Here is a 15,298-nt window from a genome sequence, read left to right as displayed (position 1 = left end):
CTTGTCTTTAATATACAGATATATGTTATCTCTGTTATTAAATTTGTAATATCAACGGATTTGCGCAATAGTTGAACTTTGTCATTCAATTTATAATCTTGTAAGACAATTAATAACATGGAAGAAGAAAACATTCCAAATAAAACTTTTCTCCGAAGCTAGACGGAAATTGATAGGTTGAATGAAGAGATAATTTAGTAAAATAGAGTAATCAGAAGTGTAACATTGAAAATATCTGATAACCGAAAGGAAAAAAGAAACTCCTGCAATTATCCCTTTATACGACATGGAAGCAGGAACCCAGTGGATCTATTCTTGGTTCATTTTTTTCCGCCGGATTCCATACGGCATCTAGGCTGGTGCTGTCCGGAGAGCTAATAGGTACTATCAATCTCTTAGTGGACCCCAGCCCCTCCAAGAACTTGAACTCTACAGAGCACAAAATCCAGTGGACTTCATTTTACAGTCACCAACAGGATTACTGAAGTTTTCGGAGGTTGTAGAATAGATTTTCGTAGCATTCAATATTTCTGATCCTCTAAAGACCCTCATAACGGCATTCCTTCCAATGGTTATAGACCTTTTTTAAGCAGTTATCAGCTCAATGGCCAATTCTCTCGGAGTTCGTATCATTTGATGGATAATTTACCATCCGCCACAAATGATTCAATAACTGTCCTGCAGTGAAATTGACTGAGCATCATACCAAAACTTGATTCATTGAAAGTTTTATTGCATAGTAAAAAATGTGATGTATTTGCTTTGTGCGAAACATGGCTTGCATAAAACATGGTTTCAAATTTTAATGACTTTAACATTATACGTCACGATAGAGACTCTCCATATGGTGGAGTGGTTCTAGGAATTGAGAAATGTTAATCCTTTTATAGACTTTCCAACTTTCAAAAACCGGCTGAGAGTAAAAGTGATCATTTCATCCATGTACAATAAGTGATTTGGCATACTGAAGACGTTTGTGGTTGAAAAAGAGCGATTGAAGCCAGCTTCTAGCAGTTAGTAATTAGAATTAATAGAAGTTTGTTGTTGAAATTTTGAAAATTAGACCAGCTTTAGTTAGTATTCAGACCCGATCAGATGGTAATAACAGAATTATAACAACCTGAGTAATTTATTACAGAAATATTTTGAATCAAATTTAGAAATATTTTTGGCTAGTAAGCTGTTAAAATAACAAAAATTATATCAAAATAGACTCAAGCGGGAACCAAATCGTAACAGAGTCCGAAAGCAGAAATTTATAACAATAGTTGTAAAAAATTAGACAGCAAATTTAACACAGAAAAACTATATCCCAGCTAACTTTTAACATCGTTTCAATCCAAAATTGTTGAATGATTTTTTTTAATTGATGAATAATTTATTTAGTGATCTAATTTCTTCTTTCATTTTTTCGACATTCTGATCATTATGTTTCTATATAAAGCTACGGAAGAACATTTTTTCAAATTATGAACTTCATGATGAGTCTTGCAAATGAAAATAAAACATCATAACTGATTTTGTTATTATATTGCTATCATAAGTTTTAACTTTCAACCGTTTTCATTAGTTAAATATCTCAAAATAACACAAATTGTTATACATATCAACTGTTGATATACTTGTGTTATGATTTAGTTATGTGCATCTGATCGGGGAAGCATTAAGTAGTAAGTAGTAAGTAGTAAGTAGTAAGTAGTAAGTAGTAAGTAGTAAGTAGTAAGTAGTAAGTAGTAAGTAGTAAGTAGTAAGTAGTAAGTAGTAAGTAGTAAATAGTAAGTAGTAAGTAGTAAGTAGTAAGTAGTAAGTAGTAAGTAGTAAGTAGTAAGTAGTAAGTAGTAAGTAGTAAGTAGTAAGTAGTAAGTAGTAAGTAGTAAGTAGTAAGTAGTAAGTAGTAAGTAGTAAGTAGTAAGTAGTAAGTAGTAAGTAGTAAGTAGTAAGTAGTAAGTAGTAAGTAGTAAGTAGTAAGTAGTAAGTAGTAAGTAGTAAGTAGTAAGTAGTAAGTAGTAAGTAGTAAGTAGTAAGTAGTAAGTAGTAAGTAGTAAGTAGTAAGTAGTAAGTAGTAAGTAGTAAGTAGTAAGTAGTAAGTAGTAAGTAGTAAGTAGTAAGTAGTAAGTAGTAAGTAGTAAGTAGTAAGTAGTAAGTAGTAAGTAGTAAGTAGTAAGTAGTAAGTAGTAAGTAGTAAGTAGTAAGTAGTAAGTAGTAAGTAGTAAGTAGTAAGTAGTAAGTAGTAAGTAGTAAGTAGTAAGTAGTAAGTAGTAAGTAGTAAGTAGTAAGTAGTAAGTAGTAAGTAGTAAGTAGTAAGTAGTAAGTAGTAAGTAGTAAGTAGTAAGTAGTAAGTAGTAAGTAGTAAGTAGTAAGTAGTAAGTAGTAAGTAGTAAGTAGTAAGTAGTAAGTAGTAAGTAGTAAGTAGTAAGTAGTAAGTAGTAAGTAGTAAGTAGTAAGTAGTAAGTAGTAAGTAGTAAGTAGTAAGTAGTAGTACTTAGAAAATAGAGTAAATATTTAATTTTTTTGCATTGATGTGAACAAAAAGTAATCTTTTATTTACTTGTTTTCCAAAATCACACATCAACCTGATCTGCAATCAAAAATAATTCTATTATCGAATATAACGGGACTGCCACTACGGGTATAAGCAGTTGAAAAACTATTTTAATAAAGAATTAAATATTTTCAGCACAACTGTCACCCTTAGAAACGTTGATAATTAATATATTTTCGCAAACTGAACCCCTACAACCAATTATTTCTACCATATCTCATCGGAAGCAGCCTCCGAAAAATCTGTCAGTAAAACTGATCAACGCTTGCGCTCGAAGCAACCCGAACAGAGTGCGTAGGCCATAGCGGTTGTTATATGCACGTTTGCTTATTTCAATCAAGCTCCGGTTTGATTTTGATTCGTTCGATATTACCCCGCATTAGCCGCCAGACTCCTTCCATATTTAGCAAAGGTGTATGTCAATCGGTTAATGATTTCACCGCATGAAGGCGATTACGTAGCTGACGAGCCAGAGGTGACGAACTCGCCAACTGGCCGCTGTTAGAGCGATCACAGCGATCTTGCGACACCTACAGACTGCTACAGCTAGCAGCGAGAAACAACGGAAAATCAAACCACTTTTCTTTTCACAGAGAACCATCGAAAGGTGCCACAATTAATAGTCCGCTTTTATTTCGATCGTTTCGTCGCCTCTGTACATTAATTTTGACCTAATTTCGTGGGCGATCATGTTAATATGTGTGTACTGTGAGAGGGGTGCAAACCACGCAGGAATGTTAAAATTACTACCTTCTAATTCCTTCGAAAACACCATCAAACCCTCAAGGGCCGAAGAGTGAGAGAATTGTGTGACCGGCGGCATGTGGCAACCCAAACACACGTGGAGTGGCGTGTGACGCGCACTTGTGGTCAGTCTGGTGGTGTTGGTACTTTTGCAATGGGCTGCTAATGGTCAAAAACATGCTTGGCTGATCTCATGTGTGATGTGCGGTGCGGCATGAGATCCGAGCGTAGTAAACACGGCGATTTTAGCTTTTCACCCATACATTGCTATTCATATTCGGTCGTACAGTCGTCCCTACACTCGCAACAACATCAATAATATAACGGAGGCTTAAAATATGCGCCGAGAATAAAACATAGGTCGGTGTAGGAGTCATTCATGAAATATCGCCATCCAAGCGTTGGAGGGGGAATATTTTTTGCATGTGAAGGTTTTGTCATTGCCTGGTATTACAAGTAACATCGCCAGTACTAAAAATTTGCATCGTCTCCTTCTAGGCTCCACTCTACATACTCAAAATTCTAGATATGGAATTTCGGCAGCTCACAGCTTCTAATTACAAATGTTAAAAAATATTTCAATCTAGAAATAATGGTCTCATATTTTTAATTGCATTTCCAAGAACTCTTCACGATCAAGCAAGAAATGTTAACAGGTAACAAACAAAAAACTCACCAGACGAAAAAACGAGTTAATATGACACTGGCTCTGGGCAGATATTTAAACAATTGCGTAACGATCGGAATATTGCATAAGTTTCCCAGTTCCTGCTGATTTCTATTAGCTGTTGTTTTTTTTTTTCAACTGCGCACTAGGATCAGGTTTACTACTTACGAGCAAATAGACCGAAACTGGCCATGAATTAGCACTTGCATAAAAAACTGATGTTTATTGATTTGTCCGCTTCGTCGGTACGATTGTTATTTTCCTCCAACATTCATTGCTAATTTCCACTGCTCCGTAGGAACTGAACTACCTTAAACACGACTCCGACGGTTGATTGCTTTCAACTAAATGCCGCCTAGAAATGCACAGTCACGAGAAAAACTTATTTTTCTCATTGTCACTCACATTGAATAAAAAAAAACAAATCAACAGCAGAGCAAAGCTGGCATTTCAAGAACATACTGAATCAATCCGTTTATATTTCTTTTTTTTTGCAGCATAACACTAAGAGGTTCCTACTCTGACATCACACCCAAATCTCCTGCGTGAAAATCAACACTTGCCGAACGTATCAACATTTGTTATTTGTCACTCGGTTAAATTATTCAGCGCGATACCGATTTGCTGTTGCTCTGCTGATGTCACGGAAACACTATTGTTGAACAACATGACAGCACAAATGGTCGAGGAAATGGAATTTTTTCTCATTTCGCACAACGGCAGCCTGCTGTGACCATTGTAACCGCAAACAAAATCATCGAAAATAACATTTTCCGATCCGATCCGGCCAAAGCATTGTGGGGCCGTTCCCATCGCAGAACCAGACAACAGACACTTTCCACGGTCGAAGAAACCACTTCACTTGTAAATACTCTTTCAACTAAGCCCCAGCAAACAAATGGTTCTGAGTCATCTTTCCATACAGATCCACACCCCGCGCGGGCGGCCACCAAACTGGGACTATCTTCTCATCCCTTTGGACACACTCCCTCGCACCGTACCGTACAGGATGGAAAGAGATAGAACTCACCTGTGGCAAAAAAAGAAGAAAAAAGTACTTCCACACAATACACTAAAAGGAAAATGACAATACCAAAAAAAAAACAGAAACAACAAAACAAAACAATCCACGACCCTCTCTAAAATCACACTGCGAACTACACTGTCCCGCTGTCAAACGTGAACTAAACGGTCGCGGATAAATTCCAACAAAGAAATAACCGGGCTGGACCGCGATGCACGACTACCAGCGCGAACGGCTCGGGCTTTCGGAGGCTTTGGCTCTGTTTGTGTCATACTGTTTGCTGTGCTGTGCTGCTAAGTGTGGGTCGCCACGAAAAGCTTTTCGAAGCCCGTGCTGAAATCTGTGCTCAGTCGGCGGTTCTACTGAAACAAGTATTCTCATACTGGGATAGGAATGTGCTGGGCGCTTAGGAATAAAACAGTGCCAAAAGCTTGTACAATTGAAACAAAAACTATGTTCCAAATAATTACTGCCCCATAGAGTGCACGGATAAAATCTAATCTATATGGGGCATTCCACGCAAAATCAGCCATCCAAAAATTTCTTTTCATCCAACTATTTTTTTCGGTAAGTAACTCGAAAATATTCGACATGTATTTTTTTTTATTTCAATTTCGAGATTTTCGCGATATGATTTTTTTAAATTTCGCGTTTTCAAAAAAGAGCCTTTTTTCAACAGCCTATAATAAAGATACAAAAATTCGTCCAAGACATGAAACGTGCGTTTTTTTCCTTAGCTTTCAAATAAGCGATTCAATAAAAAAAACCTTTAAAGTAAATATAATGAAAAAAATTTATAATCAATAAACAAATAAAAAAAATTCAAACTTGGGCCTGATTTTTTTCTTTTTGTTGAAAAAAAGAAGCATTAGGGGTTTAACTCAATCTTGGCAAAGTTTCAGAGTGGAAAGATCAATACTTTCGGAGCAGTGAATTTTTCAATTACGACCCGCACGCGCGGAGCGTACCGCAGTGCAATTCGCTCGGATACGGGCTTAACTTGTCGACACATGTCGCGCCACAGATCGAATCCTAACTTTGTCAGTTTATTGTTGGTAACGTTTCAGGCAGAAATCGAGTAAAATTGGGATAAAGGATTTAAGTGAGTAATAAAATAATGGTGACATAACGCTTTTACACAGTTGCAATTTTTCTATGATTTGGTTTTTCTGGTTTACAAAAACTCAATACTTCAAACGTGTCCTGGGAAGAGAAAACTTTAATTTTTTATTTGTTGTCTCTGTGCGGCTCAATATAGTGAAACGATTGTGTTCCAGAAATGGTTTTACATTATTCGAAACGATTTTTAAGAATTTTCTCTGCTTTTACATAATCTTCCGAACATTTGTATATGACTGAAATATTGGGTAGAGAAGATACTATTAGTACAATTCATTCGCGTTCGAAATTTGACAATCATTGATCATTTGTAAACTTGCGCGACGTGCCATTCTTTTGATAGTTTCTCCAGCACCGTCACATGGCCCTTTTTCATGAGCTGTCGCGTGAAAATTCCACTGTGCAAAACGATGAAAATCATGCTCGTGATGAAAAATATTCGCATAGTGTTTTACATTTTTGAATTGCTGAGGAGCGCCGTCAAAAAAATAGATGCACTTGCATATATGTGGATAGTATTGTGAAAAATAATAGAAAACAATGGGGAATATAGTCGCTTGGTCGTTGTTCCAATGAAAGCCAGTTATGGCGTTTTGAATAACGAAGGCGTAATTTTCCGCAAAATCGCAAATTATTAAACTTTCGCCACTCTTAAATTTTTTTTCACGTTTTAAAAATATGAAGTTTGTTTTCGAGCAATGAAAGAATGCATGTGCCGTTCAGCCATAGCCGAAGCAGAAAGAAGTCACCGCCGGAGAGCTCGGACCGGTCGGATCGGCATAATGCGGATAGCCTTTTCAGCCCGTATCCGAGCGAATTGCGCTGCGCTACGCTCCGCGCATGCGGGTCGTGATTGAAAAATTGCCAAGATTGAGTTAAACCCCTAAGGCTTCTTTTTTCAACAACAAAAAAATAAAAAAAAAAGTTTGATTTTTTTTTATTTGTTTATTAATTTTTAACTGTTTTCATTGTATTAACTTTAAAGGATGTTTTATGGAATTGCTCTTTTTATGGAATTGAAATAAAAAAAACATGTGTCTAATATTTTCGAGTTCTTTACCGAAAAAAATAGTTAGACGAAAAAAAGTTTTTGGGTAGCTGATTTTGCGTGGAATGCTACTGATACTGATTAGGATATTTTAGTGAGAAACCTTGACATAACTGCAGAACTCATACCCATATAACGTAATTCCTAGCACGCTTTTTTGGGTGACTATAACATCCTTTAGGATGTGAAAATAAATTCTGTACCTATTTCGATGTCAAATTCATTTTTTCTTTGCTCCCAAATGAATAAATAAATAAATGAATAAATGAATTAAGAGCGTGAAATTGCGCTCTTGAACCACTGTGCGCCGGTATGAAATGAACGTTTTGTGGTAAAACGAAAAACAAGTTTTGAATAGAAAAAACTTGGAGTAGGTAATGTAACAGACATAACCGCGAGATTGACGTAGGACTGCATTCGAGATGTGTATTGATTTCGATTTTCACTAACTTATATTCAAATGAAAGGTCTTATAGTCCCATACAAAATTCCGACTTCCGGTTCCGGAGCTATGGGGTAAAATGTGCAAAAAATTAAAATATGTGTTCTAACTTTTCTCATAGTTGGCGAGACCGATTTTCACAAACTTAGGTTCAAACGAAAGGTACTGCGGTTAACGTAATTCCTGAATCTTATCCGGATCCGACGTTCACTGAAAAGGGCGAAAAACCGTAAAATTTTTTTTAAATCGACCTCAAATCTTCTCCACTTGATAGTTTTGTCAGTCAGGTCAAACAAACCGATTTTGGTTATTCTTTTAAGAATCGAAGAAAATTATTTTGAAGAATAGCACAGTATAATATATGACAGTATGATTGATATGAGAAAGGCATCATTACACCAATAGGTGGATTAAAACAGGTTTTTACAATGTTCCCCATCGTTATCTTTTCCTCCAATACAAACGACTAGACGCTGGATGACGCAATCGCTCAAACTGCTCACAATTCCGATTGATTTATTACTAAACCAATTTTGGTTAAAAGCTTTTTCACGAATGGGCGTTCCTAACGACCACAAAAGTAGCAACATATGGAATTTTGAAGTCGATTATTTCGTTTCGGATTTGCATATTTCAGTGAAAGAAACTATCAAAATGCTGTACGGGAATGATTTCTGGCTTTCATCAGAACCAAATCGTGGAATTCTCTACGATATGAAACACTGTACGGAACATTTATCTCGAATGCGAAGCAGCCAAATGCTAGCTAAGCTTTATATGCGTTCGTTTGGCGCGGATTTTGAACAGCGAAAAATGCATCAAACTAATCAAATTATTCTAGATTTGCACTAAACTGATGATTTTTATCTAAAAAGTAAACTTATTAGTTTTTTTTAGAGCCATTAGAATGGCTGATTTTTTTTAATAATGTTCCCCATCGTTGTCCGCTTTTCGTTTTATTTTTCTCTAATGCACACGACCAGCAGCTGGATGACGCAATCAATCTTGTTTGAATCGAAACTCACACTGCTAATGTCCAATAGCAGATATGCTCACAGAAGAACTAGTAGTTGTTTTTCTGCGCTTAGACTTGAGGAATGGAACCTCATATTCGTCATTGACTGAAAGGGTGTAGTTCCATTGTCTTAACATAGATGACAGCCAACGCAATCGATGTGTCTCCGTTCATGAATTATCATAGACTGAAGGTCGCAAACGTGCTACAGGGTCTTTTTTCAGTTTCGGTTGATTTTGATGTTTCGTGTTTGGGCCTATTTTTATACTATTGTTTACGTAATAAACTTGATATTAACAACAATCTTACACCTTTTTCCATTCGTTTCTTAAAAGAAGTAGACCACACCAATATAAATGTTAGTCTTTTAAAGCAAACTAATCAAGTACCCTATTTTCGACTTCTTCGTAGATATCGAAGTGCTGCTCAGCCAATGCGATGAAAACAAATGTTATTCTCAAGGGGACAAGTCAGGTGGACGTGTAGCAAGCAAGAGTAGCAACTCCAAAACTGATTTTCTTTTATATCTTTGAAGCAAAATTTCGCGAATGTTATTTTCGGGTTTCCATCTGTTTTTCATTCAATTTATGTGGCACCCATTTTGCACACTTTTGGATTTTTCCCATAGATTTTAAAAGGCCACAAATTGTTTAACGTGCAAAATTTAACATTACTGCCATTCGCTTTTGATACTTCTAGTCAAGTCAAAGTATTTCATCGAATATTGCTAGCAGCTCGGCGTCTTCAAACTTTTTTGATGATCTTCTTCGTTCTGTAAATCTCAAATTAAAATCATTATTTCTGAACCAATTAAATCATCTTTTGCATGTTGCCTCTGAGCATGATCACCATGTGCACAGCAAGCGTTCGATGCGTCTCTGCAGCACTTTTCTTCAAATGAAAACAATTAGTGCTTTCCGCAAATCATCATTTCCTGATACAATATTTTATATTTATAATACGATGAAACAATATTAAGTTGGTTTTTCAATAGTTTGATATATACTAAATTTGTTTGGCAGATGTCATACCAACCAAAAAAAATGGAGGCTCGTTCACACCAATAATTCATTATTTAAACATTTATATCTTATCGCTCACTTCATACCGGTATACTTGGTGAATGTCTTTTCAGATGAAAATTTACTTGAATTTTTCGTAGCGTGTAGTATGTTATATTTATTCATTATGTTGATGAGAGTGGCGAATGTGGTTCTTTAGCAAAAGATATTTAGAAAAGTTACGGAGACTCTCCATTTATTGTTAACAGCAAGGATATTCCATGTAGATGGCCCTGTTAAGTTGTGTACACCTTGTAGAAAACTTTGAAATGATGATTTTGAAAAAATACATAAGGAATCAAAGCAAACTCCAATCGGTTTTAGTTTTAAAAGCACAGAACGTTTGGAATTGTTTTTAAATTACATTTCTTTTGCAACCAAAAAGTGAAAATTGCCGGATTTCAAATTTATTTCTATCATTAAAATCTATTGGTTTTAATTGTCAGCGATCAAGACTTTATTCATACTGTGTAGTTTTGATGTTTGGGGGTTGAGGTAACCATTTTGGACCGAATCGTCACTGACCGTAGATACTATTCATGCAGGCAGATTCACTAATCGAAACCACTCTCTTCTATCTCTCACTTATTTCTCTCGCTTCCCTAAACTAGAAGTTAAGAAAACCAAGTTAAATGTAATTGTATCACCATGCAAAATGTTATGTTATTTATTTATGAGAAAGGCAAAAAATGCATTTTGTCGGTTACGTCACTTCTGCCATTGTATTTCCAAATCTAGAAGTAACAACCATTTGGTCTTCGAATTTGATCTACAGCTCAAAAGGAGCGTTTAAACAAGCGTAACCTTTTTTTAATGTTATTTATTTATGAGAAAGGCAAAAAATGCATTTTGTCGGTTACGCCACTTCTGCCATTGTATTTCCAAATCTAGAAGTAACAACCATTTGGTCTTCGAATTTGATCTACAGCTCAAAAGTAGCGTTTAAACAAGCGTAATCTTTTTTAAATCGTTTTTTCCGACCCAGTAGAGCTAAGTCGAAAGGTGTATAATATTAGGGGTCTCCGAAAATCCGATCATAAGTTGGGTTTTCCAGCAATTCTATATCCAAGACTAAAAGTAAAAGTGAATCGCAATGGGTGTGCGTCGCGTGAAATATTCACTCGTGTTTTTCGAAAATCACTTCGCTCGGTTTTATAGAATGTAATGTAATAAATGAGTAAAACTTTCTGAAGAGCCCCTATTTTTCACGTGGTAATCGATTTTTTAATAAGTGCTATCGATTTGTAGTACTAGTACCTACGAACATGTTCGTGATATACTTAATCAAAATTCAAATTTTTATACTGTATTTAGTTACATGAAAATTTATACACTTTTTGCGAAAAGGCAAAAACAGCTAATTTGAAAGGGGCTGGGGTCCACTAGGAGATTGATAGTACCTATTAGCTCTCTCCGGACTGTACCAGCCTAGATGCCGTGTGGAATCCGGCGGAAAAAAATGAACCAAGAATAGATCCACTGGGTTCCTGCTTCCATGTCGTAAAAGGCGACAATTGCAGGAGTTTCTTTTTTCTTTCAGTTATCAGATATTTTCAATGTTTTACTTCTATTACTCTATTTTACTAAATCATCTCTTTGTTCAACCTATCAATTTCCGTCTAGCTTCGGAGAAATGTTTTATTAGGAATGATTTCCTCTTCCATGTTATTGATTGTCTTTCAGGATTATAAAATGAATGATGAAAATCAACCATTGCGCAAATCCGTTTATATTACAAAGTTAATAACAGAGATAACATATATCGGTATATTGAATACATAGTAAAAAACACTTGATATTAATATTTCAAACAGTAAATTAATATTTTTCTCGGTAGCCGGCTGCCCAGATCAACTAATATAACCAATTAATAATTTTAATAAATAATTAAAATAATAAAGCGGAAATAATAAAGAATCAAGACGCGTGTGAAATCTGTTATCCTTTGTTTGGTGATTTAAAATGATTTTATAATAACTGTTTAGAATATTTCAATGCAATGAATCAACTTTTTTGTCCAAATCCTATTCGCTCGTTTATTTTGTATCACGTAGTTTCATTTATAAAAACGTGCTTAATCCACCTAGCAGTGAGATGATTCCATTTTTTTATCAATCCGCATGTGTTTTGTTTTTGCATGACTAAAAAAACGCGAAAGGTAGATGCATAAACGAGTGACTGCATACTCGACAGCCGGCTATCCGGAGTTTTGTCAATTTCGGAGATTGACTGTTTCGTGCATTATATTGCCAGCACAAAGTAACACATAAAACCATAATACTTTAAAACATTCTTGGTAGCCGGCTACCCAGAGCAATAAACACATGATAACATTATTAAAACATTTACTAACAAAGTATCCTCTCCTGTGATGCATGTGGAAATGCAGAGGATTCCTCGGTTCCTAGTAGCAACATGCATCGAACTAACAATCCTTTCCCTCCCAAGTAGATCTGCATTCGGACGTGGCCGGCGTCGGTATTGATCAGCATGCATGGTTCAATACAGTTTGCACAGTGTGAAACAATGTGTTATTCCCAAACATGTTACTTCAAAAAATCATTTTGCAATCTCAATTGGTCCAGATCAATAACGGAGTAGCAACACACGGGCGGTCTCTAATGCTAATGCTAATGCTAATGCTAAAATGAAAATTTATACACTTTTTGCCTTTCTCATATAGAAAGGCTATGCAATCACTGTGAAAATCGACTTTTTAACCGAGGCCCGCAGGGCCGAATGTCATATACCATTCGACTCAGCTCGACGAACTGAGCAAATGTCTGTGTGTGTGTGTGTGACAAAAATATGCAATATGTAACAATATGTACAACACCGAAAGAAGATGAAAACACAAAACGAACATTCCGTTTCGTTTTTCTATTTCGTGCACGTTGTGTAGTGATGTCAATAATAATAATAATAATAATAATAATAATAATAATAATAATAATAATAATAATAATAATAATAATAATAATAATAATAATAATAATAATAATAATAATACTAATAATAATAACAATAATAATAATAATAATAATAATAATAATAATAATAATAATAATAATAATAATAATAATCCTATTACATGTTTTATGCTGTTTAGCTTGACTTACATATGCAGAAGTAACAGAAACGCAGGTTTGTTTCGTTTGTTAGATTTCGTTTAATTGGTTCAATCGAACTAGAGCATGAGATAGTAAGTATAGGTTTAACTACGTTCAAAACTGTTCCAATTTGTAGGTCATATTTGTTGTTGAAGTGATTTTTAGTTTATTTTCCATGTGAAGACGTGTGATTCCAGTTACGAAACCTATATTGTATTCATATAGACTGACTCATGAAATCTTTTTATCATCACCGATCTTATGTTTGCTAAATTGCTGATTACTTAGAACTAGTGATCATGGAGACTGAACTCCCGATTTGACAAAAAAAGGTGTGGTCGGTGAAATATTTACACAATTTTTTCGCACTTTATGTTGAAAAAACAACTTTTCACAACTTGATTCCATCTTATCCCATAGTCGTATCGCTAGCTTAGAGCCCAAATCTCCTCGATTTTTCAGGAACTTTCACACATAAATTTCCTAGTTGATAGTCCCGGTCGTTATGCAAAAGTCGAGCTGTGACTAGAAGAACAGACGACTTGGGAGGACGGGTATAGCGGGTAAGATCATCTCATTTCACGCAGCCAACCTGGGTTCGATTCCCAACCCCGTACATAGGGTCAGACAGTTTTTCTGGGCCGAAAATATGAATGATCTTAAAGCTAAAACCTCTATAATCTACACAAAAAAAAGTATTACTTTCTATACGAGATATTTTCTTACTAACTTCAACAGATTAATGCATTTTAAATCCCATCCTTTTTTTCAATTTCCTTGCAAAAGTCATGTAATACAAGTTGTTAATAGTCTGTCTTGACGTAGGTTTAATCCTGAAATCCACGTAACACAACTTTCCTCAGCATCTTCATGTACAGCTTCGGGCATAATCTCGAACGGTAAGTTTGGGGTTCCACTTGAAACAGCTGATCATTATATTCGACGTCTTTCGATTTTCCCCCGATCCACAATCGTGTTCCGAGTTCACTGTTCCATCGACTAGCCCCGCCTAAATTCAATGTTTGCATCAAATGGATTCAAACATTACAGAAAGATTTTCGATCCCTTACAAATGGAAAGTAATCGATGCGTATTAAGTTTTCGTTCTTTAGTTTTATAAGACATTTTTGTCAGCGCTTCAGGTTGTCTCCGATGCCATTTTTCTTACCAATTGTATCCAAACCTTCAGTTCAGTTGAGTTCTTTAAGGGTGGAATGGAAAAATACTAAGATGATACTGGTTACGAAGTTTCCGGAAAAAAATATCGGGCGTCTTTATGACCCTTCAAAGTTTAATTAACCACCAACAATCAAAACATGTCAATCTATAATTATATAATTCTATAAGAAAGTGCGTTCACTACTGCATATTCCGAAACGGTCATAATTTTTTTTAGTAAGTACTTTTTTCAATTTTAGAAATATATTCGTGACCGTTGAAAAAGTGAACAAAAGTGAATTTTGATTACTAGCTGTAACTGTACTCACTATTAAAGAATTTGTTACAAACGAAAAATGAAGCGTGGAGAGTTGGAATAAGCTTCAATGTTCATAGAAGAACTATGATAGCAGTTTGTGGAAGCATGGCTTTAATACTCGCTTCGATATCCGGTATATTACTTTGGAGTTTTCAGACATGTAAACCAAAATCAATTGTTGCCATTCTTTTCATCGCGTTGTTTGTCTCGTACGAAATAGTTTACAGTCGGTTCTTTTCGCTTATCCTTCGGATGTCCAAATTGTTAAAATATGAATTAGGCATTAGGTGAATCATTCCAATCGCAACTGCTTTCGATATTGGATCAGGAAATGCGACTTTTAGCTATTTGGATTGATAAGTTGCTATAAATATGTTCGATCACTAACCAACGATCACAGTTCGCTCCGACAATTACAATCGAACGTGTGACGGAAAGCAATCTACGAAAATATGAAGGTAAATTTTCGACGCAGCGCAAGTTTTACTAGAATAATATTTAAATTCCCTTTTCCCACTATTTAGAGCTTATTTGCAATTATTGTTGCTACTCTGATTGTCGCCACTCAGGGATCGTACGTTTCGAATTCGTGGCCATCCTACTCTGCTGGATGGAATTCCTGGAATGGATGGAACGATCAAGTTCACGCTAAATCGTGGCGGCCAACGAATTGGCAAACTGTTCCTCCGGTAGCCGCATATCCTTATGCCAAACCGTGGTCATCGGCTTGGCCAGCAGCATCCCTGTACAATAGATGGAATGGATACTACGGCAGTCAAAATAGCGTCCAATCGTGGGGTCTACCGTTGGAATCTTATGGAGCCGGTTGGGGACAACAAAATCTCGTTAAAGTTGTCGCGCCCGTCAAACTCAACTCGTGGGGACTTCCTTGGGAAAACTACGGTGCTGGTGCTTATGGATGGGGACATACTCAAGGATTGGTCAAATCAGTCGTTCCTGTGACGAAACAGATTGTTGCCACGGCAGAACCAATTTACCCTGTCTCAGTCGGAGTGCAGAAGGTTTTGTATTAAGAGTTTGTAGGTGTG

The 15,298-nt window shown here is 35.9% G+C and overlaps 2 protein-coding genes across 6 annotated transcripts in view; one reads left to right on the top strand and one right to left on the bottom strand.

Moving 5' to 3' along the window:
• Positions 1-5,126, bottom strand: part of LOC131436290 (filamin-B) — a 148,484-nt gene extending 143,358 nt beyond the window's left edge. For 2 of the 5 annotated variants that reach the window (XM_058604931.1, XM_058604940.1), the window contains exon 1: positions 4,984-5,126. The gene's annotated coding sequence lies outside the window, so the exon portion shown is untranslated. The other 3 variants (XM_058604935.1, XM_058604932.1, XM_058604934.1) reach the window with 3 other exon arrangements.
• A 9,504-nt stretch (positions 5,127-14,630) lies between these two features.
• Positions 14,631-15,298, top strand: LOC131436293 (uncharacterized). Its single transcript, XM_058604942.1, has 2 exons — positions 14,631-14,707; positions 14,774-15,298. Exons 1-2 carry the CDS (start codon positions 14,702-14,704, stop codon positions 15,281-15,283), a joined length of 516 nt encoding a protein of 171 aa, XP_058460925.1. The 5' UTR covers positions 14,631-14,701; the 3' UTR covers positions 15,284-15,298.

Source organism: Malaya genurostris, chromosome 3 (genome assembly GCF_030247185.1).
Source record: "Malaya genurostris strain Urasoe2022 chromosome 3, Malgen_1.1, whole genome shotgun sequence".
Lineage (NCBI taxonomy): Eukaryota > Metazoa > Arthropoda > Insecta > Diptera > Culicidae > Malaya > Malaya genurostris.
This window is presented reverse-complemented; position numbering and strand designations above follow the sequence as displayed.